Genomic DNA, 22,705 nt, shown 5'->3' with positions numbered 1-22,705 from the left:
AGTTATCACTGAGGGAAGTCAAAGCAGAAACCCAAGGCAGGAACCTGGGCTCAGGAACTGATGCAGAGACCTTGGAAGAGTGCTACTTACTGGCTTGGTCTTCATGGCTTGTTCAGTCTGTTATCTTACACTATCCTGGACCATCCACCCATGGGTAGCACCACTCTTGGCTGGGCCCACCACATCCATCATCAATCAAGAAAATACGTCACAAGTTTGCCTGCAGGCCAATCTGCTGGGGGAATTTTCTCAATTGAGGTTTCCTTGTTGAAAATGACTCTAGCTTGTGTCAAGTTGACATAAAAACTAGCCAGCTCAGACATTCTATCTTCAAGGCATTAATAATAATAAAGCTTGGATCCATGATATGTCATGAAAAATCAAATACTTCCTTAAAAATATTCAAAAACATCATAGGCAATAGCATCATGTAAATTCTAAACTATTTTCTTGTGCAACAATTTAAGGAATAATTAGAAACTTCTATTCCACTTTTAAATGTACTTATACATGACTTTTAATGAAACTCTGAATGTATCTGAAGAATTTTAGAAATAAATATATTGGCTCTTCATCTAAAATTGGCATCTAAAATAAGTATCACCATGTAAGACTATAATATCATGTTGGATAACAGATGATGAGCATTCCACTGATGTGTCTTTAGGTTATCCTATAGGGCGTGTTATGGAACTATACAAAGATGTACATATGTGTGTTTCTTTTCATGACATTGTTGCCCTGACTGCAGGCTCCTCAATGTTGCTTTATCACATCCGACAAAGGGTGTATCTCCACTGCAGATTGCCCTCATCTTACCTCCAGATGCCGAACATTGAAGCATAGTCCACAGCACGTTTTTAAAGAAAGTTGAAAACATGTCTAACAGTTTTCATAAATGTAACATTTAAGCCATTTCTAAAGGAAACGACTCTCTCAGAAATGCATAGTTACATGGGGGTAATAACAAATATGGTGGGTCTCTTAGTCTAGTTTTGGACCATAACTGAACTTCTAAAATCAAATACTAAGAAGTGACCTGCTTAGTGACTAAAGCAGGCTGTCACTGAGGAAGCTTTTGCCACAGGGTTTGAGGGAAGTTCTGACATCCACTTCCCATTAGTCTTCAATACTTTTTTTCTTAGAAGCTATTCTGCTAGTATAGTCCTTTACCTGTGGACATTACTCATGGGTCTATCACCCATTTTTCAGGAAAGAAGCATGTGTTCTACAGGATGACCAAGAGAATCAGTCATTTATTCTTCTGATTATGTGTCAAGGTTCTGTTGGAGGAGAGATCTGAGTTTTGATAGTATACTTGTTTGCTTGCTACCAACAATGTGAGTGCCAAGGGTCCAGGAAAGAAGATGCCAGGGCCCACTACTGACACAGCTTTGCTAGATGACATCTTTCTTAGTGTCCAACTTTGCTTAGACCATCCCCCATAAGGGGAAAGTTGTCCTTAAAGTATTTTGAAGTAATTGACTTGAAATTGTTTTATTGATAGAGACCAGAATACCCTTCATGCTTCTCATTACTAGATCTATTTGCATAAAGCAGATTATTATTTGAAATCCTTACAATGAACAGGAGTCATAGAGATCTGGGCTTAAGTTCATGTGTCTCTTTATTTTGCACTAGATTTCTATTTGAAAAGCATAAATGAAAGCACTGCTTTCAGTCATATCTCAACTCCACTTAAGATTTTTTCCTCAATTCTTTTTATATTTATTCAGTTAATAACATTTGTGTGTGTGTGTGTGTGTGTGTGTGTGTGCGTGTGTGTAGTGGGCATGTTAGTATGCACCTGTGCTCTCAGATACTTAGAGAAATGAAGTAGAAAAGATAATTTGAGTCCATGAAGTTAAGACCACCCTGAGCAACATATAAAGACTCAAGCTCAACACACAAACACAAAGACACACACATGAACATGCTCATGCACATGCACACATACTCATACTTGCATGCACCCCAATTTCATCTGAAAGTACAAGAAAATACCTTTGATGTCACTAATAGTTTGAGTCTTCCTTGGATAACTTCCCCCACTTCCACAATGTATACTTTGCTGGACTGTACTTTATAAAAAATGTCTCTGTCCAAGGGTTGAATTGTATTAGTTTTAGCATTATAGGTCTAGTTAGACAATGGTACTTCTGTAATATGAAAGTTAAATGAATGAATTACAAACATTAATTAGTAATGAACAATGTACAATAGAATAAAAAAGATTTTAAACAAAATTCATTTTTAGAATTTGGGTTAGTTGTAGTTAAATATGATGCCAATGTTCTGCATTAAGTGTAATATGTTATTTAAAATGAAAAGTATCAAAATATAAGGCATAATATTTCTCATTGGTATATACAGTATAATTTTGTAAATTGGAGATAACTCATGAAATTATAGGAATCAAGACCATTTTTAATTAAGCAAAAACTATTTCTATTAATAAGTTACATTTTCTCATCTTGCATTGTGCCTGAATTACAGCATTTAATCAGTACTGACCAAAATGATTAATGGTTAGAAGAAATTAAAATGTTCTCAAATAAATTTGAAGTATTTCCTTTAAATTTGTTAGGGGTTTAAAATAAATTTCTGGGTTGATTGTAGCTTTGATAATGTTTAGAAATGTCCTCATGTTACCTTAACTTAGGGAAATTAGGTTTTGATGTAGGAAGTGAAGCTGAAACTGAAGTCGAGAGGCTAGAGAGGTAGCTAAGTGTAACTAATGTGTTTGTCTCACATGCTTTATGGTCTTGGTCCAGTCCTCAGTGCAGTGGACTTGGAGAGCCTATTGGATTGTTTCAGCACTAAATAATGCATAAATATGTGAGGTACAATCTTAACTTTAGAGTATTATTTTCCAGGATATTACATGAAAATGAGGATGGCTAACCTGTGAGGAATGCCAGGATTCTGTCTGTGTAGATATCTACAATTCCTGTACTTAGAGTTAGGGACAATCTAAGACACTGGTGTCAGCTTTCCAGATGCTGCGACTTTTTAATACCATTCCTTACGATACAAAGCCACAACCATCCAACTATTTTGTTGTTACCTCAGAATATTAATTTTGCTATTTTTGTGTATTGTTATGCAAATATCTAATTTGAAGAGTATCTGAGATGTACCACCTGTGAAAGGGATATTCAACTCCCAAAGGGGTTGTGACTCACAGATTGAGAAGGATGGTGTCTTCTGTGAAGTGGTTCTAAGTCAGCTTTGCTCAACCAACATGCTCTCATGTGTGAAGGCCTTAAAATAAATTAAAAATGGGATCCATTTTGACTCAAGTATACTTTAAGGTTGAGCAAAATGGTTTGAATAAATTTATCAATATTTAATTTTTTTTATTAAACTCCTTTCTATTTTTCCAAGAAATCAACAACTTTCAAAGAAAGATAAGATTGAAGCTACTATTCTTTACTTAGCCCTCAACTGTGCATTCTGAAACGTCTAGTTGATCTTTACAGTAGCCTCATGGGATGATTGCTACCAACACTATTGTGTAGCTAAAGAAACTGAGGCTCACTGAAGACCATGTCTCTCTCTCTCCATCTATCTCTATCTCTATCTCTATCTCTATCTCTATCTCTATCTATCTCTATCTCTATCTCTATCTATATCAGTTGCTCTGTTGAGTACAGGGAAGAGATGCCAAGGTATCAGCCAAAGAAAAGATGATATTTAGGATGTCAGAGTGGAGGTGAGAAATAGATGGACATAAACATAGAGTTGGTTAGAGGTTAGATAACTGAGGGAATAAAAGGATAAAAACAGTGACCTGAGAGGTATTGATGGTGTACAGAATTTGATAATGGGAGCATACATAGTTGTAGCTGATGAATAAAGTATTCTCACTGTGTTGGGAGGGCCAATGATGAGTAATATTGGGAAGTATTAGATGATAGGAGTATGCACTTTATTCTCCAGGGCACTTTGAAAGAACTCTGAGTAAAAGGCAACTTGGAAAATAAGTATTTAGGGAAAGACAAGAGTATCCCAGGAAATCATGGATGATCGTAGATTATTAGTTCCCCTGGATTATAGTGACTAGTATATGATAGAGTTCATTCATTTGATTAAAAATGTCCATGTAAATGTCTCAAGTGATATTCAAATGTAGTTCTGTGGAGTTTTTCCATGGATTTTAGGCTGCAAATATCTGCAAAGTCAAAAGAAGTTACATTTATCCATTGTGTTAAAATCTAATGTTCTTCTGCCCTGGTAAACAGGATGGAAATCTTGGCATTGTGATAAATATTGCAGTAAGGAAATGCTGTTGATATTATTAGCACAGCCGTCCATTCCTGTTCAGGTTACTCCACTGGTTGATACTGTGAATTGTCTCCTTCAGGCATGTAATGGCTGCATCATATCAGTCGGAGGCCAGATTCCAAACAACTTGGCAGTCCCCTTATACAAGAATGGTGTCAAGATCATGGGCACAAGCCCTCTGCAGATCGATAGGGCTGAGGACCGCTCCATCTTCTCAGCTGTCTTGGATGAGCTAAAGGTGGCCCAGGCTCCCTGGAAAGCTGTTAACACATTGGTAAGGAGAGGAATAAGAGTCTCATTGTAATGTTCTCTTTTTAAGAGTCCGAACCTGAATGTTAACTACTTGCAAAGTTAACTAGAGGGCAGCTGGAATGTGCACCGTGCTTAGAGAATTTACTGTAAAGTAGCTGTGTTTCCATGATTGCACTTAAATGCTGATTATAAATAGACAGCAGCATTCTCATTAAGATTCAGACAATGAAAAGAAGTTCAAACTATTTTTGAACTAGATTTGATATTTAGAATGAGAAACTAGGAATTTTATGTATCTCAGTGTCCAATTTACATTTTAATGGAGTCTTTTGAGAGGAGGAATAAAAAGAGTTAGGTTACCCCTTGATCTAATGATACAAGTCTGCATTTTTATTGCATATTTTAAACTATTCATACCCTTTGTGTTGTTTTTTTCCCCTATGAATTAGAACGAAGCACTGGAATTTGCAAACTCTGTGGGCTATCCCTGCTTACTGAGACCTTCTTATGTTTTGAGGTAATATACTGTTTCCCAGAACAATGGTTCAAAATCTGGGAGCTACAGAAATGCATGCTGCATGCTAAGAACACTACGGTTTGATGTGCAGTAATTTGTTAATCCAGCCACAATCTCTAAAGCAACACATGAAGTTTTAGGATCAATGTTCAGTTTTGCAGCTTAACTTTTCTTCAGAGACTGGTAATGGAGACACTACCATCCTCATCTAGCAACAACACAGCTAACAGCATTTCCTTGACAAACCAAAGAGGGATGGTTTTTGTTTTTTTTTTTGTTTTTTTTTTGTTTTTTCGAGACAGAAGAGGGATGGTTTTATGGAGAAAATATTAAAACACAAACAAGGATCTTTTGGCATCATCTATTTTTTGGTAGTCAGAAGTGATAACTTTTTTGAACTATCATCAGCTCCTTTGGACAGTGTCTTTGTTTTGAATTTTTTGGTTTTTGAGTTCAGATTTCTGTAGTAGTTGAATTATGATGGCGAGGAACATGGGCAGCGAGGATCTTTCATATTAAACGCTGAAACTAAGTTCTATCATCAAAGGGGGCATTGTGAATTATCACGTAGTCTCTTCAGATGTTACCACATGTAAGGAATCACTTCTCTGAACAAGGGATAATAAGAGAAACACAATTTGCTGTGCACAATTTGGAAGTGTGAATGGAATTTGAAATGGGATCCTTTAAAATAATGAAAAATTTCAAAAGAAGAGGAAACGTGCCCTTTTATTGAAATGACATTTTGTGTAAACCAGTCTAATAATACTACTTTGAAGAATTAATGTAATTCAATTTAAACAACAGGGATGTGTTTAAAGAGGGCTGAAAGCAAGTCTTTGAATATTGCCTGTTATATCTGTCTTCCACTTTCCTGTGCTGTAAGCCCTCAATTTCATTGTTTTCACCTTCCCCAACAAGCCATAAAGCAATTGCTTCATGCAGAGCTTTATAGTAATTAGAAAAGATAAAGAAAATATTACCTTTTAAAAGAAGAGGGAAGTAATTTTTCTTCCTTACTCCAATGCTTCTTTCTTACTTTCTCATCTCATTTTGAATGTGTCAAAATACAGAATAAATCTACTTAAGATAGCATTATTTCTCAGGTATTTAGAAGGAAGGACACAGTTGAATACATTTCTGTCAGAGATTGCATATCATTTTTGTAAATGTTACTCAAGAATTGGTTCTATTGTTATAGAGACTAAAAAATGACCTGCCTTGCAGAGTGCTAATATGCTAAGATTAGCTGTTGATAACAAACATTGAGGAAACAGGGTGAGAAAAATTATGTTCTTGACTGAATCCTCTTAACCATTAAGATCTACCTGGAACCAGTACTGAGCTGCGAATCTGACAGTAAAATTCTGAGGCTATTCAATTGCTGGGAGTAGCCAGATTTTTGGGGGGCTCACACCTAAGTTTTTTGACTTTTTACTTTGATTTGTTGACCTTGTGATTATATGGAATAAAACTCAGTTTAGAAGAAAAACTCTTTTTTTATTCTACTGTATTGGAACAAGACATTGCTTGGAATTGTTCAATCAAATGTAATATACTTTACTTCTGAAATGGTAAAAAAAACTCACTTGCTTTTCTCTTCACCTTTCCCAGTGGATCTGCCATGAACGTGGTATTCTCTGAGGATGAGATGAAAAAATTTCTTGAGGAGGCCACCCGAGTCTCTCAGGTAGTGTTCCATTCCCCCTCACTGACTCTCACTAGTTGGTACCTAGTTTTCTAGGCAGATTGTTTTCACACAAAGCTGCTAGGGCCACCTTCCATTCTCCTTCTATCTATGTACTGGTTTCTGACATGTGAGAAGGAAAAACTGAAAAGGAAGAAAAGTCTTTAGGTGATGATAGATTCTTAGAATTAGTAGATGGAAGACTTGTACATCTCAGATCACCCAGTTTAATTTGTCTGGAGATTCTGGGGTGTGTATGGATGAGTACCCATGCTGGATGCTTAATAAGTATCATATCCTTCTCGTCAGTTCCATGCTGGTCAGGTTATTGCAGGGACTCCCAGTCTCAGGACTATCCAGTTGTCATTATTTGGTGAACGCTTTCTTGGCTTTTAATCCTCACACCTGGGGATTGGTCTTAATCATGCGACTTTATTAGTCAGTCCCCTTGTTCACCTATTGATTTCTTTTTCCGTTCTAACACACTGCATCTGTGAGTTAATAAAAATGTTTATAATTTTGTGGTGACTTAGACACCTTTCTTAACTGCCCCAAGCTTTTACTTCCTCCTTTGGCGTTACCTGAGTGTGCTCCATTTAAGATTTACCCAGCAGGGTTATTGATTTGCAGACCTCGCACCGCGGAGGATGAAAGTAATGTTTTCCTTTAAAAAGCTTTCAAAGGCTAGTTGGGGTTTTAAAAAAAAGAACAATTCAGAGGAGAGTTTGATGTTAGGCAAGTGGAATTTGAAGGGAGCTGAAGAACGAAGTCAGAGGCATTTCAAAGTGGGAAAAGAGCATAGATTGCTCTGAACATTAGGACCCGGACCCCTTTCTCGTATGATAGCTGTTCGTCAGGGATGCTCGGTTATGGAGAATGAGGAGAAAGATAATGAGTGAGAAAAAGTACAGTCCAAAGAGAGGAAATTGATGGGGTTAGAACTTACGTCGGTATGGATGTCAGTTACTGGAGGACATCTCTGTAATGGGTCAGTAACTAACTTTTACACTTCAATCTCTGTCCAAGATCGTGCTGTGTGCTTTTTTTTTTTTTTTTTTAGAAAGGCCAACAACTGCATCCAGTAGAGGAATGGGATAAGGTTCTTTCTTTTTTTCTCTGCCAGGAACATTTTAGCCTCAAAGGACTTCCACTCAGTAGAAGAATTAATTATATTTTCTGTTAACATGTCAAATGAACCCACACAGAGTCACAGTTTTGTAATAGAGATTTTCTTATGGGATATATTCTATTCAAGGCTCTCTGTCATGCTACAACAGAACCCACGGTATTCGAGTCAACATGGAGTAAAGTTAATGCTATACATTGTTCCTTTATTTGTTTACTCATTCATATATAGTAGCTAAAAGATAATGTTTTGTTCTCAACTACCAAAGGATATACTCATGAAAAGACAATCAAATAATTCATCTGTATTTATTTATCTCTATGAGTTTGAATATATAGGAATATGTATATCACATATTTCTGCGTATACACTCACACGCAGTAACTGCAGTAACATATTTTCTTTGTAACATCAACACATGAAATAATAATAATAATTAGATACAAGCATTGCAATAGAGAAAAGGTGGGATCTTGAGGGAGACTACAAAAATTATGATGTTCAGTTCCTGAGGAAGGATTTTAGAGCTAATGTCTGAGGAAGTCTGTTGTGTGAGTAGAAAGAAAGAGACAGCATACTTAACAGTTTGAATGTGAGAACTACCACAGGGTTTCTAGAAACTGATAAAGCATATTATTACATATCTACGACATAAAATATGGCACTGGCTGTACTGCTGCAGTACAGAAAGGATGCACGACAGAGGAAAACCAAATTCAAGGAGAAGGGTTAGTGAGCTACGCGAGCAGCTCCGATGGAGGGGGCAGTGGTCTGGAATACCGTGGATAATAAAGCTGCAGATATTCACTGAAGGGAATCGGTGCCCAGGCAGAGGGTAAGGCTGGAAGGTGATGACAATGACGAGAGTTTCTGACCCAGAGAAACGGCCGAGAATGAGACAGTTTGTGGAAGAGATGTAGTTCACGTCAGACAATTTGAATGGGACACTCTGAGAGAAATTCAAATGGAGATTATGTGGAGGCAGAGGGCTGTGCGTGTTTAGAACTCAGGATGAGGAGATGGGTTAGTGGGGCTGGAGATGGCTTAGTGATAAGATTATATATAATGCTCAACGAATACTTGAATTTGGTTTCCATGTTGTGAAGTTTCAGAGGGACCCATCACCTCTGCTCTCCAAAAGCAGGAAATTATATGCACACAGATCCACACCCACACACACATGATTAGAAAGGTAAAATTTAAAGGAAAAAGGATGGGTAGACACGGGTATACATGGCGATATAAGTATTGACTTTGAAATTAATAGCTTATCCTTTAAAGTGAGACTCTGAAAATGGGGGTATTCTCTGACGGCAAGTACAGAAGAAAGGGGCAACCAAGACGGGCGCTAGCTGGGTACCAGCATTCCAGGGCTTAGTGTAACATGGGGGATCATGTATCTTAAAATTTAATTCTATTTACAGTGTTCAAGGAGATATGTTAAATTTACCACATGGAGAAGACAATGTATTATAGCATAGTGGCCAGAAAGGGCTTAGAGAAATCTTCAAGAAAGTAGCACCTGGCCTAGGTGTTTTGAAGCAGAGCTGAAACATGAAAGACGATACCGAGGAGAAAAGATGCCAGACACACAGGGAAGATAAGCAATGGAGACAGTTGCATGCAACACGTGGTTCAGAATGCAGAATCCCAGAGCACAGGGGAGGAGACACATAGATTGGCAAGATCATCAGGGATCCTTCTCATTTAGCTGAGAGGAAGTAGTGCCAGTCTGTGTATGGAGGGGAATCTCAACATTGTCCTGGGCACCGCGTATAGGAAAACTAGGAAAACAATTCAAGTTTTTTTTTTTTTTCGAGACAGGGTTTCTCTGTGGCTTTGGAGCCTGTCCTGGAACTAGCTCTGTAGACCAGGCTGGTCTCAAACTCACAGAGATCCGCCTGCCTCTGCCTCCCGAGTGCTGATATTAAAGGCGTGTGCCACCATTGCCCGGCTACAATTCAAGTTTGAAAAACAGTCCAGAGCACTGCCAAAAGAAGCACATGTTAATTTAATAAAAATAGATTTGACTTGCTATCCAGTTGCCATTGTCATCCTCTAAAAATAGGATAAGGCTTATCAACTTCAGACAAGGGATTTTATCTTCAAACTGAAAAAACAAAACAAAACAAAATTGAGTGTTATTACTCTCCTTTAAGCTTACTCTCATTTCTTACACATTTAATTCACATTTTGACTAGGAAGTTGTAGCATTTGCAAAAAGAAGTAAGGACAGAAAGAACCTGACCCAACACTAATCTACAGGTACAGAATAAGGAGATGTACATTCATGGTTCTGATAGAAAGGAAGGACGTTATAATTATCTCATCCATGGACTACTCTTCTCTCAAACTGGCTCAGAAGCCGACATTTGGGATTTCAGGATTCATTTTCACATTGCTGAATCCTCAGCATTGTGGAGAAACATTTGCTCCCACTGTAAGCAGACCATGACCTTATTCTTACAAAACAGACCAGCTAATGAGCGCCTGTTGTATGTTTGGCCTTAAGTTTTCTGCAAGTACTGCCTTGTTATTTACTCAAGCTACACAGCTACCTGGTATTATACATGGAATTTGAGCTCTTTGTTTGTTGTTGGCAGGAACACCCAGTGGTACTGACTAAGTTTGTCGAGGGTGCCCGGGAAGTGGAAATGGATGCAGTTGGCAAAGAAGGACGGGTTTGTACTTTCTCTCACTTTTCCTATCTTTATTTTCCCGCCTCGAAACAATCACAGGCTAGAATTCACAGTTTCTAAAAGTCTTAATGTCTGGACATAGTGGGGAAGCTGTTCAATCAAAACAATTTCTGTTATAGCAAACACTACAACACTCCCACCTCCCTAACAATAACAACAGCAAAAGCCAACCCTAAAATGCAACTCTCAAAGTCTCTGAAGAATGAATGGGAGTGTCATGGATATCTCATTCCTTGAATTTTGAGCTGTTAGCATTTCTCTTTGATGATATTCAGAATCAATTATCTTCCCACACTCATCACTCTTTTTGAATAGATCTTTCATTCTCATTTTCTTTTGTCTGTGGCATTCCTTTCATGTTTCAGTGAGTGTTATAAAAACACCCGAATGCTTTGCTTTCCGAAATGTCTAATTGAATCTCTGGTTTTTCTTCTCTTATTTCCCACTATCCCACCGCTCCTTCTCACTGGGTTAAAGGCAACCACAGAGAACTGTGTAGGCGGGACAATAACATAAAGTTAGCTTACCACATCACATCTGGAATGGCTGCAACAGTGACGACTCTGGCTTCAAGGAGAGAGGGAACTGGAAGGGTGCTTCGCTTGAATTTGCTCGTTGCCTTAACAAAGCATTTGTGATTTATCTTGAAATGTAATATTTTATGTTTTAGAGAGGGCATGTCATTTTATTTGCTTCAAGGATAAAGTAAAAAATTGGCCTTCATCTTTTGTTTTGCAAATAATTCAAAACACTGCCAAATATATCAAATCTTTTCCCCCTAACAGATCAGCAGTTCAGAATAGAGTTTACTTATTTTCTTTTAAACTCATGATAGTTTCTACCAACCACAGAATCTTATAGTCCTGTTTGAAGTATTCCAAGATACTATTTCCAGTTCTTTATCTTTAAGGACAGGAATTTTTGCTGCAACATCTTCAGAGGATGTTCATCTGGTTTTTTAAACTCATTGTTGACTAAGGGTACAAGTTCCTATAAGATTACATATGGTTTTTGCCTTCTTGTTAATTCAGCACTGGGAGGGATACTAGGACCTGAAGACACTAGGCATGTGCTCTGCCCCTGAGCCACACCCCCAGAACTCTTAGTTACATAGTGGAGTCTACTTTTTGTTTGCGGAAGAGTGTCTCACACATTATCTGTCTTGAGATAATCTTTTCCTTCCTAGACCTCTCATTCCTAATCTCCTCTTTTAGATCATAGAATAAATTTCTTTTTCTTTCCACTTTTAATATTTGAAGCTAGAGATGAAAAGCAAGAGGAATGTGATTGTACATCTATGGAAATGGAGGATGAGGACTGACCTGGATATGCGTGTTCTTGTTCATGTATGTGCTGCTGCTGCAGCCCAAGCTGGCTCATTGGCTTGGATTTGCTCTAGATTTCTGGGATGTGTGTTAAGTTTTCACCTGCAATCCATTGTACATTGTCCCACAATCTGTCTTTTGAAAATGTTTCAGTTTTTCGCACACAATTTCAAAATTTATTCCCTGAAATGGGCATAACACTCAGGTTTATTGTGATGCTCATGATTACTCCTGTTTCCTAGATTCCTAGATAACACACACACACACACACACACAAACACACACACACATACACACACACTCACTCTCTCTCTCTTTAACAAACTTGTTAGTCCATGCATTCACACACCCATACTCACATACATTAACACACATATATTCTCCCATATAGACTTATACATACAAAAATGCACACACATGAGCTGATTCATATCCAGTCTTTGTTTTACAATTCTCCTGTGTAGATAAACACCATTGTTAGGCCCCTTTCTTTAGAAACCAGTGACACGAAGCCTTGTCTAGGTCCCAGAGCTCAAAAGTCACATCAGAAGAATGGAAACTCAATGCCATTCTGATTTAAGCCATTTATAAATATGATGAGTAAATAAATCTGTGTGCTTTATAACAGTCTTATAGAGCCAAGGAATTATTCTCCTCATACTAAGCCTCATAAGTTCCCGAACAATATATCTTATTAACATATAGACAAAAGTGATTGAAGTTATAGGCTTCAGAATCTGACAGTCAAGCGTTCAAGTTCCTCTCAGTCTCACTAGCGACACAATCTTGGTCATTCATACTTACATTCCCTTACTATAGAAAAGGACAAGAATATTTTCTTGTCTCTCAAACTTCACTTTAAAGATCTGGGCATCAAATCTTCAATCTTTCTCTCTAAACCACCAAAATTTGTAGGTGTGTGATGTGTGATATATGGCGTTGTTCAACTCACTAGACATTCACCTTCCTTCTTTTCTTTCCTAGTGTCTAAAAGATAAAGCTGTTTCCACTGTAGTTTCATGTCTCATCCTCACTTGTCAGTGTGAGTTGACTTAGTCTCCTTGTGTTTACAATGTTGGCAATCAGTGGAAGAGAAAAAAACAGTCTCTGTCCCTCTCTTTTTTTTTTTCCTGGAGAGGCTGCTTGTCACCTCCCACTGAGGCGCAGACAGTGGAGTAACTCTTTCCCCTGCTCTTAATGGGAATTTGGCAGAGCAATTTACTAGTGGTGCCAGAACTGGTAAAGCCATCAAAGGAGGTAGGTGACGTAGTAGTGCCTGAAAATAGGTGTCTGACAACTTTGTAAAAAAAAAAATCTTCTTTTGACAGGTCATCTCCCATGCCATCTCTGAACACGTTGAAGATGCAGGCGTCCACTCGGGGGATGCCACTCTGATGCTGCCTACACAAACCATCAGCCAAGGAGCCATTGAAAAGGTCATCATTTATACATAGAAGCAGAAGGAAACAGCAAAAGATGAAAACCACCACCACAGCTAAAGAAAAACCCTTAGATTTTAAAAAGACTAGGTAGTGATGTAAGGCATACTTCAGGTTAGATTTAATAAGGGACATTCTTGCTCTTAACCAGCTGAGTGTCTTAGGGATGATCTCTTCCTCTGTGACTGGAACCTGATTGGTTATGTGATAGTGCAACCTTTAATATACATTTAGACTATCCAGGTGAAATACCGCCTAAAATACCTGCCTCCACTCTAAGTTTCTGAAATCTCTCTGAGTTTTTATTTTTAGCAAGTCTCCTATAGTTACGATTACTGTGAGTCTGGGGACCAGGTTGAGAGATTGGATACGATGGGTGAGTCTGATAGCTGAGAGGCACTTGTTAAGAGCAACCAAGAAAGATACTGTTGAGGAGTATAGAGAAGGTGTGCAGCAGCCACTTGGGAACCTCGGGAAGCTGAACTTTCACTCTTCACTCTGAGTTCCACTCCAAGCCGGAACTTGGGGATATTGCTCTTGACCACACTTTGAGAGCAGTTTCTTTAAAGAGCTATCCAATATGACTGTCTCAGTATCCCATATGTGTGGCAAGGTAGACATGTAGTGCCTGCTATTTTAAGTCACTCTTGAGAACTCTAGGGAAGTCAAGTTGACTTGGCCTTTATTGGAATTTTTTCCTGCTATTCTGCCATAGGAATTTATGGTGGCCTGTACATTTGCTTTGAGTGTATTCTGAAGATTTTTTGCCCTAGAATAGAGAAGTAGTAGAATGCTTTGCAATAACAACAGCATAGGAGTTTAAAAAGTCTCTAGATTTAAACTATGGTTCATTTTCTCATGTTAGGGTAAATAAGCAGAAATCCCAGATTTTCTTAAGTCTCTCAGAGTGGACATGCCACAGACAAGTGGTTCTCAATTTGTGGGTTATAACTTCCTTAACAGTCAAATGACCATTTTGCAGGGGTCACTTAAAGCCATTAGAAAACACAGATATTTACTTATGATTCATAACAGTAGCAAAACCACAGTTAGGAAGTAGCAATGAAAAGAATTTTATGGTTTGGAGTCACCACAGTGTGAGGGTAGTAGTATGAGGAGGGCTGGGAACCACTGCCTAGACTGTGCTTCCTTTCACACCCAGTTAAGTTGCTAACCCACTCCTGTACCTGTGAGGAGTGGGGAGTTTTGCTTGCTGTCGTCATTGCCCCTCTTGACAGGGAGCCTGTTTCTTGCTAGGAATAGGGATTCCAACCTGTGACATATAAACATATAAGTCCTCCTGTAGGCAAGCACTATTTCTTTCTGACCACAATATCTACCATCGTAGAGTTTAGGGTAACAGAAAAGCAACATGAAATAAATATCCCTGGCCGCTTTGCAGGGCTGTGTATTTTGGGAGCCTGCCCTTCTCAGCAGGTAGGCCATTAGATTGATTATGGTTTGAACTGCAGTTTCCGGTGTTGGAGGACGTAGACACGAAAGACTTCATTTAGCCTTCAGCGTAAGAACAGAGCACACAATTGTAAGAGATGGTGCTCTATGGATGACCGGTGCTCTTGTAAAATTATGTTTCTTGCCCCTTATATTACCTGTTATTGCTACTAACTATCATTGTTAATAGAGACACAGATTTCTACAAAGAGAAATTAAGGTCACCTAGATAGGATTCGGCTTCTCTTTAAACGTCCACCGCTCTCTTTTTCACAGTGTCATTGTCCTTTTTTCTCTAGGTGAAGGATGCAACCCGGAAGATTGCAAAGGCTTTTGCCATCTCTGGGCCATTCAATGTCCAGTTTCTTGTCAAAGGAAATGATGTCTTGGTAAGAAATCCTAATGACCTTGGAGGACTTTGCAACGTTGTTAGATTGTGTTGGATCAGCTTGGGCTGTGCCTCACCCTGGTACTCTCTGTGACCTGGCAGCTGCTCCTGTCTGAGAGCGATGTTGTATAGAGTGTAATGCCTCTCCTGTTTGAAGGCTAGGGCTCTTGGTGGCACTGATGTGTCATTCACAACTTCGTGAGGTACTCGATGTACTGCAAGGTCCCCATCCACAGTGAAGTACAGATGGCTGTGTACATATCTTACAGTGGGCAGCATGTGCATTGAGAAGGGCCTTCGCTGAAGTTTGCCTTGCTTCTTACCTAGAGAACCAAGTTGTTTTGTAACCTATCTTGAAAGACAAAATACAATTTAGGCCAATTAGATTGTTTCTCATTATTTAATTTTATTCAAACCATTAGTAACCAAAATCTGTTCACTAATCATTATGGACTCAAGAGGTGATTACGATGATGTATGAGGCATATTCTCCAACTTCAGATACTTCGTAACTTAACATGGACTGGAAGGAAAATGAACTCAGAAATAACTAGAAATATATTAATAGTTTTAGTAGTTACTGGAGGTGTGTGCAAATGTCTTTGTAGTTGAACAAGAAGATCATATTTGTCAGGTGCACACACAAACATATATACACATGTATACATATATGCAAATATATTTGAGTATACCCCCACAGACACACACACACACACACACACACACACACACATATATATATATGCTACATCTTTTAACATCATGTCTTGTTTGGAGAAAATAATGAAAAGCTTCAAGAAAAATTTTAATTGTGAATGAAGTTTACAGACAAGCTGAGATTTTTTATTTTGGTTTTTCGAGACAGGGTTTCCCTGTAGTTTCTAGAGCCTGTCCTGGAACTAGCTCTTGTAGACCAGGCTGGCCTGGAACTCAGAGATCTGCCTGCCTCTGCCTCCCAAGTGCTGGGATTAAAGGCATGTGCCACCACTGCCCGGCACTAGCTGGGATTTTGGAAGGTTGTAGGTAGAGGGTGTTATGTATGGCTAGAAGATCATCTACAACAGTGAATAACTAGTAAATTTTGGGGGGATACTAATCATCAACCTTTTGCTTAGAGAAAGTATTTTTTCCTAAGTGAAGGCTGGAACTGAATCTTGGAAAGTAAGACTTAAGTCCAGTAAAGTGGTATGGTGTGGGAAGTCCTTCTGTATATGTGTTGCTTTTATTGGTTAATGAATAAACAAACTGTATTGGGCCAGTGCAGAATAGAGGTAGATGGAGAAAACTAAACTGAATGCTGGGAGAAAGGAGGCAGAGTCAGGGAGCCACAATGGAGCCACCAGAGAAGAAAGAAAGAGGGTGCTAAGCCAGATCCTTGCCATTAGGCCATGAGCCTTGTAGTAAAATATACAATAATAGAAATGGGTTAGCCAAAGATATACGAGCTAGTTAGCAATATGCTTAAGCGATTAGCCAAGCAGTGATTTAAATAATGTTGTTTTTGAATGGTTATTTTGGGGCTGAGCTGCTGGGAACAAACAAGAAGCCTCCTACAACAGTGGTGTTAGATAAAAGAGATACATATTGAGAAGGCAGAAGGTTTTCACCAGCCAGGTTTTAATATGAAGTCATCAGGAATCCAGTGGGGACTTTTCATCTTGGGGTGTGACATCATCCAAACTCTACATTAAATGCAATGTATCAGAATTATGCAGGAATTGAACTAGGGAAATGGAATGGAAATGAGTCAAAATTCAAGGATAATGTCCTCCACGAAACCGATTAGTCAGAAATCTAAGCAGTGGAGATAAAGGGGATGGGATTGGGGTAGTGAGTTAATCCCAGAAGGAAACCAAGGTAGAAAATACATATTAGGATTGTTACTGCCTTTCATCATCTCTTCCCTTTTGGGCTTATCTCTTTAGGTGATTGAGTGCAACCTGAGAGCTTCTCGATCCTTCCCCTTTGTTTCCAAGACTCTCGGGGTAGACTTCATTGATGTGGCCACCAAGGTGATGATTGGGGAGAACATTGATGAGCAGCGTCTTCCTACACTGGAGAAACCCATCATCCCTGCTGACTATGTTGCCATTAAGGTAGCCTTTTACAATATGTGTGATTTTATAAATAGAGGTAAAATGAAGGGGAACGTTTGCCACAAAATTTCTGTGGCTTAATGGACCTGCTGAACTGATGGCCATCTTCCTTTCAAAACATACTGAGGTTGTAGTGCAAGCAACCTCACATGAACTATTTGTTTTTGCAGAAATATTGATAGCCATCAAGGATAACATAACTTCAAAGTCAGCTAGTTGAGTGGATTATAACCCATGTTTCTGCAACTGACACATGGTGATGGTTTAGTTAGAAAATTAAAATACTAGGCAATCTTGTCTAAGACAAGGTTGAACTGCAAAATGTCTCTAGGGATTCATAAATCTCATAAAAATGGTTACCCTGAGGGACTGGTTAAATTCTTACCACCCTAGTTGATTTTTCTTAGTTTGTATTTTCTTCAATGGCACAGATTTTCCACTTGTATGATTAAAATAATAGTTTGTATTGGAGCTGTGAGGGTGATGTAATCAAAATTATATTTTAATAATACTTTAATCATAAAGCCACTAGATGACTCTAGCTGCTTCAGCTACAGTGTTCTCATGAACTACTTCAATGAACAGACAAGATCATTCATGAAATATACAAATACAATTGAATTTCTTAGATGAAGCACACACAGTGAAGCTAATTTATATTGTACAACACAGTTATGTGACACTGACATATTTTGGAGTCTTTAAAACAGTAGTTACCAACCTATGGGTTGCAATCCCTTTGTGGGTCAATTTATTCTTTCATAGGCATTGCATATTAGATATCCCACATATCAGATATTTACATTATGATTTATAACAGTAGCAAAACCACAGTTTTGAAGTAGCAATGAAAATAATTATATGGTTGGGGTCACCACAATATGAGGAACTGTATTAAAGGGACATAACATTAGAAAGTTTGAGAACCACCACTTTGAAAGGGTCCTGTTCTTATATGTACTGGTTGCTCCAACCATGAACCTGCTTCTGCTGAGACTCTTACTTCTGATATTAAATGTAGGTATTTGAGTAGTATCTAGGAATCAAAAATAAAAAGTTAATAATTTAGGATTCCTTGGATTGTATAGTGTATTGAGATAGACTCTTATTCTTTCATTGTTGAGGTTTTTAATGGTATAACACATTAATTTTATGTTTGAGATCAGAAGGCAGTAATAAACAAAAATATTTTTCTATTATAGGCACTTTCTAGATTATCCCAAGCACAGCCTCCCTTTCCTCCACGCCTCCCAATTCCCCAGCACCGCTCTTCTCCAGATTCCCTGCTCTCTGTCTCCTTTCACCAAAAGCAGGCCTCTCAGAGACAGCAATAGAGCATGGCAAAACAGATGCAATAATACTAGACACAAGCCCCCGTATCAAGGCTGGACAAGGCAACCAGTAGTAGATAATTAAATTCTTTTATTAATAAATGTAGGAAATTTGTTTTATAAATTGATATATATATATATATATAAATATATATGAACATATGTTATTCCAAGTAAGTTTAACATCTCAGTATTCACCGATTTTGCATCTTCTCTTCATAGATGTCACTATTATGAATATTAATTTTTTTCTAGTTACCTAGTTGTCAATTTTGGGAGATCTAATGTGGTTGACGGTAAAGAGCAGATAGCAGAACAGGACAGCTGGAGGCTAGGAACACATCACAGTCTCACTAAGATGACCCAGGAAAATGACCGCAAGCTCATTTTCCCATAACTTAGACGTGCCAGTGTCAATAGAAGGGTTGTCTAGACCTGATGAATAAGCATCTGTGAGAATAAGAACATGGTCTTATGAGTCACGCTGATAAAATAACTGGAAAGGAAGCACTGAAGTGTTCCTGTTCATACGAAGAAAGATAGAAGAAATGTTTCCCAGCAGAATGCTTTGCAAAACTTTTAAGAGGCGTCAACAACAGTTGAATGTCTCTGAAGTCAGTTCACAGACAGCCGTGTCTGGCAAGGTGGCTGGCTGCAAGTTCAAATGAACAGAACAAGAAGGGGAATGTTCCAAAAGCCTATCAGGGGGAAAATGTCTTTCAACTCTGTGTTTGGGAGCCTAATGCCCAGTAGATGCTGATTGAAATAACTCCAGTAAGAGTGTGCAGGCCAGATTAGAAGTATTGGTCTGGACTGGTCACAGGGGATCTAGTTACAGAAATCATCTGTGATTACTTAACCCAGCTTTGGGGCCAGGAGTCCAACATATTCTTGGAACAGAATTTTAAAGCGATTTTTCAAGTCAGAGATTCGGGCCAAAGAGAATTTATTTTTTTCTGTTCACCATGGCCTAATGAATCTTGTGGGAGGTGATTCACCATGCGCGTTTACCTCTCATCTCCTGTTATCTTTTATCTCACGTTTTTCCTTCCTTATTACCCCTGACAGGCTCCAATGTTTTCCTGGCCCCGGTTGAGGGATGCTGATCCTATTCTGAGATGTGAGATGGCTTCCACTGGAGAGGTGAGTGGTTAATGGGACATGAATACTGTTGTTAAATTTACTTGAAAATCTGTGGTTCTATGATCAGAATGCAGTCATGTATGCAAAGTAGTAAGTGGTTAGAGAAACTCAGACTTCACAAGGTTTTCTTTTCCCAGGGCATCTCAAAGGCTTAGGAAGTTTGAATTACCTTTTTTTTTTTTTTTGTAACAGAGTTGACATTTTTACATGTGAACTTGGGAACTGAATACACGTGTACTCAATTCATTCCCACATTACCAGCACACTGCCAGTAACAGTCATACATTTATTTCTCTAGACATCTCTAGAGTATGTCCCGTGTCATTTTTTTAAGGCTCTCACTTAATTCAGTAAAAACAGTTCATCCCTTGCTTTGCTGTGATTGATGTATATCTGCATGTCATCACTTGAAATATGTAGAATAACAGCATTAAGAAAACCATGGGTGTGAGAAGTGGGAACTGCAAATATAGAAGAAACCCCAAGGCCACTTGGGAGGCAGCGTGAGCCTCTTGAGGCTGAGCTATAATCGGACTGGCCACTGGATGGCTCTCTTCTCTTGTGTTGGAATTGTGTCAAGTGAAGATTTCTTTAAGAATGTGAAATGTGTTTTCTCATAGAGAGCTGTCAGATTCTAGAAAGTTCTCTACATGTCAGTGTCAGGACATTTTATGAATCACCTAGCCCTTGACAGACGTACTCACTACAACCTTCAGATCCTCACCAGTGCACGCTGGAGTGGCAACATCACACCAGGCGGCATCCTCGTTTCTCTTGGTATTAGGCAAAACTATAAAGAGGAGAATTTTTAATTGCAGTGGGTATGTGAAGTTTCATATGGCTGTTTGGTTACGAACATGAGCTTTGATGAGAAGCCAGGAGAGACCAGGATCTGGCAGTGGGGACCACGGTGTTAGAGTTGCACTCTTGGAAAATGGCTCTCGATCCTCCTGCGTTTTCTTTGGATTTGGCCGAATTTCTCTTGATTTGGTCAGAAAGCAAGTCTTGCTGTGGATGATGGTAGCTCCACTATCCACAGTTACAGACTCATCCCCATCCCAGGATTCTGTTTTCAACTGGTCAAGAGCAGGATCAGGAAGAGGCCTCTTTCTCTTATACTGAGTCACCAGTGTGGCATTTTCCAGGTCCAATACTCTGTTTCACACAGCAATGAAAACACCAACAACTTAGAAGTTGCTTGCATTTGTTGTCTCTTTTCTAAACTGCAAAAGGAAAGAATTCTTCTAATATTTAAGTCATATTTCCTAGTGTCATCAAGTATGATGTTTTAAATTCTGTTTCTTAACTGAAATCAGAATAATAAATCCAGTTTAGAAATCTCAACTATGCTTCAGAGAGACTTTTTCAGTGTTTAAGCGCGGAGGACTGCAAAACTCCCAACTTTTTATCTAATTACGGGGTGCTTTATTCTATGGCTGTCAAGTGAGAATGTCATCCTGATATTTACAGAACTATTTGACTGTTTAATATTTTGTTTCATTTTGTTTCGTTTTTAATGGGCAGGCAGAAAATTGTTTTTACCTTTTTTGGGTGCCTGCACTTCTGGTCGGACTGCAGGGTTCCTTTCAGTGGAAATGAAATTCATTAACTTCAGTTGACATTGCCAAGTTGATTGGCCAGTACTTGACTGATTAAAATGTTCAACTGTGGAGTGAAGAGCAGACATGTACTGTGGTCAGCTCAAGGTTATGCTCGTGAGAAGTTTCCTTGCCCAGCAAGAGAGAGTCATTTGCTTAAAGAATGAAGTGAACTGTCAGCGTTATTTACTAGAATGGCGACTGTGAACGTGTGCCAGATGATGATGCGCAGAGCTGACTCCCATCCTGTTAGGATACCACCACTTGTCCTCTAGTTACGGTGGCTGTTTGACTTGTAATTACAGCGTGCAGCAGTTACCTTAGAGGAAATCTCCATACACTGGACCAATTTGTGTTAGCTTGGCATCTTCTCTCCCCCATCAACCTTTTTTTTTTTAAACATGTGGCTTGGGTATCCAGGATGAGCTGCAGAATATTTTGGTTCAGTTTCTATACATGATAAAAAGGATTAAACTCTTTTGAGATTTTCACGTACTATTGCCATCTCTTAGGCAGCCTCCTCTTAAGGTGGCTGGGGTGGTTTTAAGCAGTGGTGCAGCAGCTTGCATATTGCTAGCACTCCCAACCCTGAATTCATGCACTACTGCATAGTACACGTGATGCATAAGTGTTTTAAACATTATCTCATATTAATATCTGGAAATTCACCACATTACACACCAGAAGCTGTGATTTGTATCCAAATAACTTGCAGTGTAATTCGGTATGTTGTTCCACTGAGTGTTGTTGGTGTAGAGGAATTGCTTATTCATTCATTATGCTTAATTAAAAATATAAGATACATCTGTCCTGGCCTGCCGTTTAATTCTCCGATTCAGATTTCTTGGTCTTTGGGAAACACTGATAAAATCTGGGGAAGACTTTATCAGAACGTTGCTCTCCAAATTTTCTTTTGTTCCTTTCTCCTTTTTTTGTATAAGTGTATTTGATGAGTCTACCTTCCTTTAACTTTGTATTTTTCATTTAATTCTAAACAGGTGGCATGCTTTGGTGAGGGTATTCACACAGCCTTCCTAAAGGCAATGCTCTCTACTGGGTTTAAGATACCCCAGAAAGGCATTCTCATTGGAATCCAGGTGAGTGGGGTGTGTGACTGCGCATTCTCAGGCAGCACACTGTTGGAGGTCAGGATGTTAAAGTGAAGAAGAGAGGGGGTTGGTTGCATGCCTTAGAAAATTGTAACTTGTGAGAATGGCCACTGTATATTCTGTTTGGTCCTTTAGCCTTCTCCTGTTGCAGTAGCAAATACCAAAGTAAAACAGAAAACAGAAAGAAAAGTCTCCATGAAAAATCTGTTTGTTGTGAAAGTGGCTATTCTATATATTTTCCTCATTTTTTTCATTT

The 22,705-nt window shown here is 38.7% G+C and overlaps 1 protein-coding gene across 1 annotated transcript in view; it reads left to right on the top strand.

Annotated features, from left to right (window-relative positions):
* The window catches only part of Cps1 (carbamoyl-phosphate synthase 1), a 109,380-nt gene that overhangs the window by 75,847 nt on the left and 10,828 nt on the right, over window positions 1-22,705 (top strand). Inside the window, exons 26-34 of the mRNA XM_038339217.2 lie at window positions 4,367-4,561; window positions 4,989-5,056; window positions 6,671-6,746; window positions 10,473-10,550; window positions 13,222-13,329; window positions 15,084-15,173; window positions 17,098-17,268; window positions 19,668-19,742; window positions 22,339-22,437. Coding sequence (XP_038195145.1) covers window positions 4,367-4,561; window positions 4,989-5,056; window positions 6,671-6,746; window positions 10,473-10,550; window positions 13,222-13,329; window positions 15,084-15,173; window positions 17,098-17,268; window positions 19,668-19,742; window positions 22,339-22,437 — 960 coding nt within the window. The remainder of the gene's footprint in view (window positions 1-4,366; window positions 4,562-4,988; window positions 5,057-6,670; window positions 6,747-10,472; window positions 10,551-13,221; window positions 13,330-15,083; window positions 15,174-17,097; window positions 17,269-19,667; window positions 19,743-22,338; window positions 22,438-22,705) is intronic.

This window comes from Arvicola amphibius, chromosome 8 (genome assembly GCF_903992535.2).
Source record: "Arvicola amphibius chromosome 8, mArvAmp1.2, whole genome shotgun sequence".
NCBI lineage: Eukaryota > Metazoa > Chordata > Mammalia > Rodentia > Cricetidae > Arvicola > Arvicola amphibius.
This window is presented reverse-complemented; position numbering and strand designations above follow the sequence as displayed.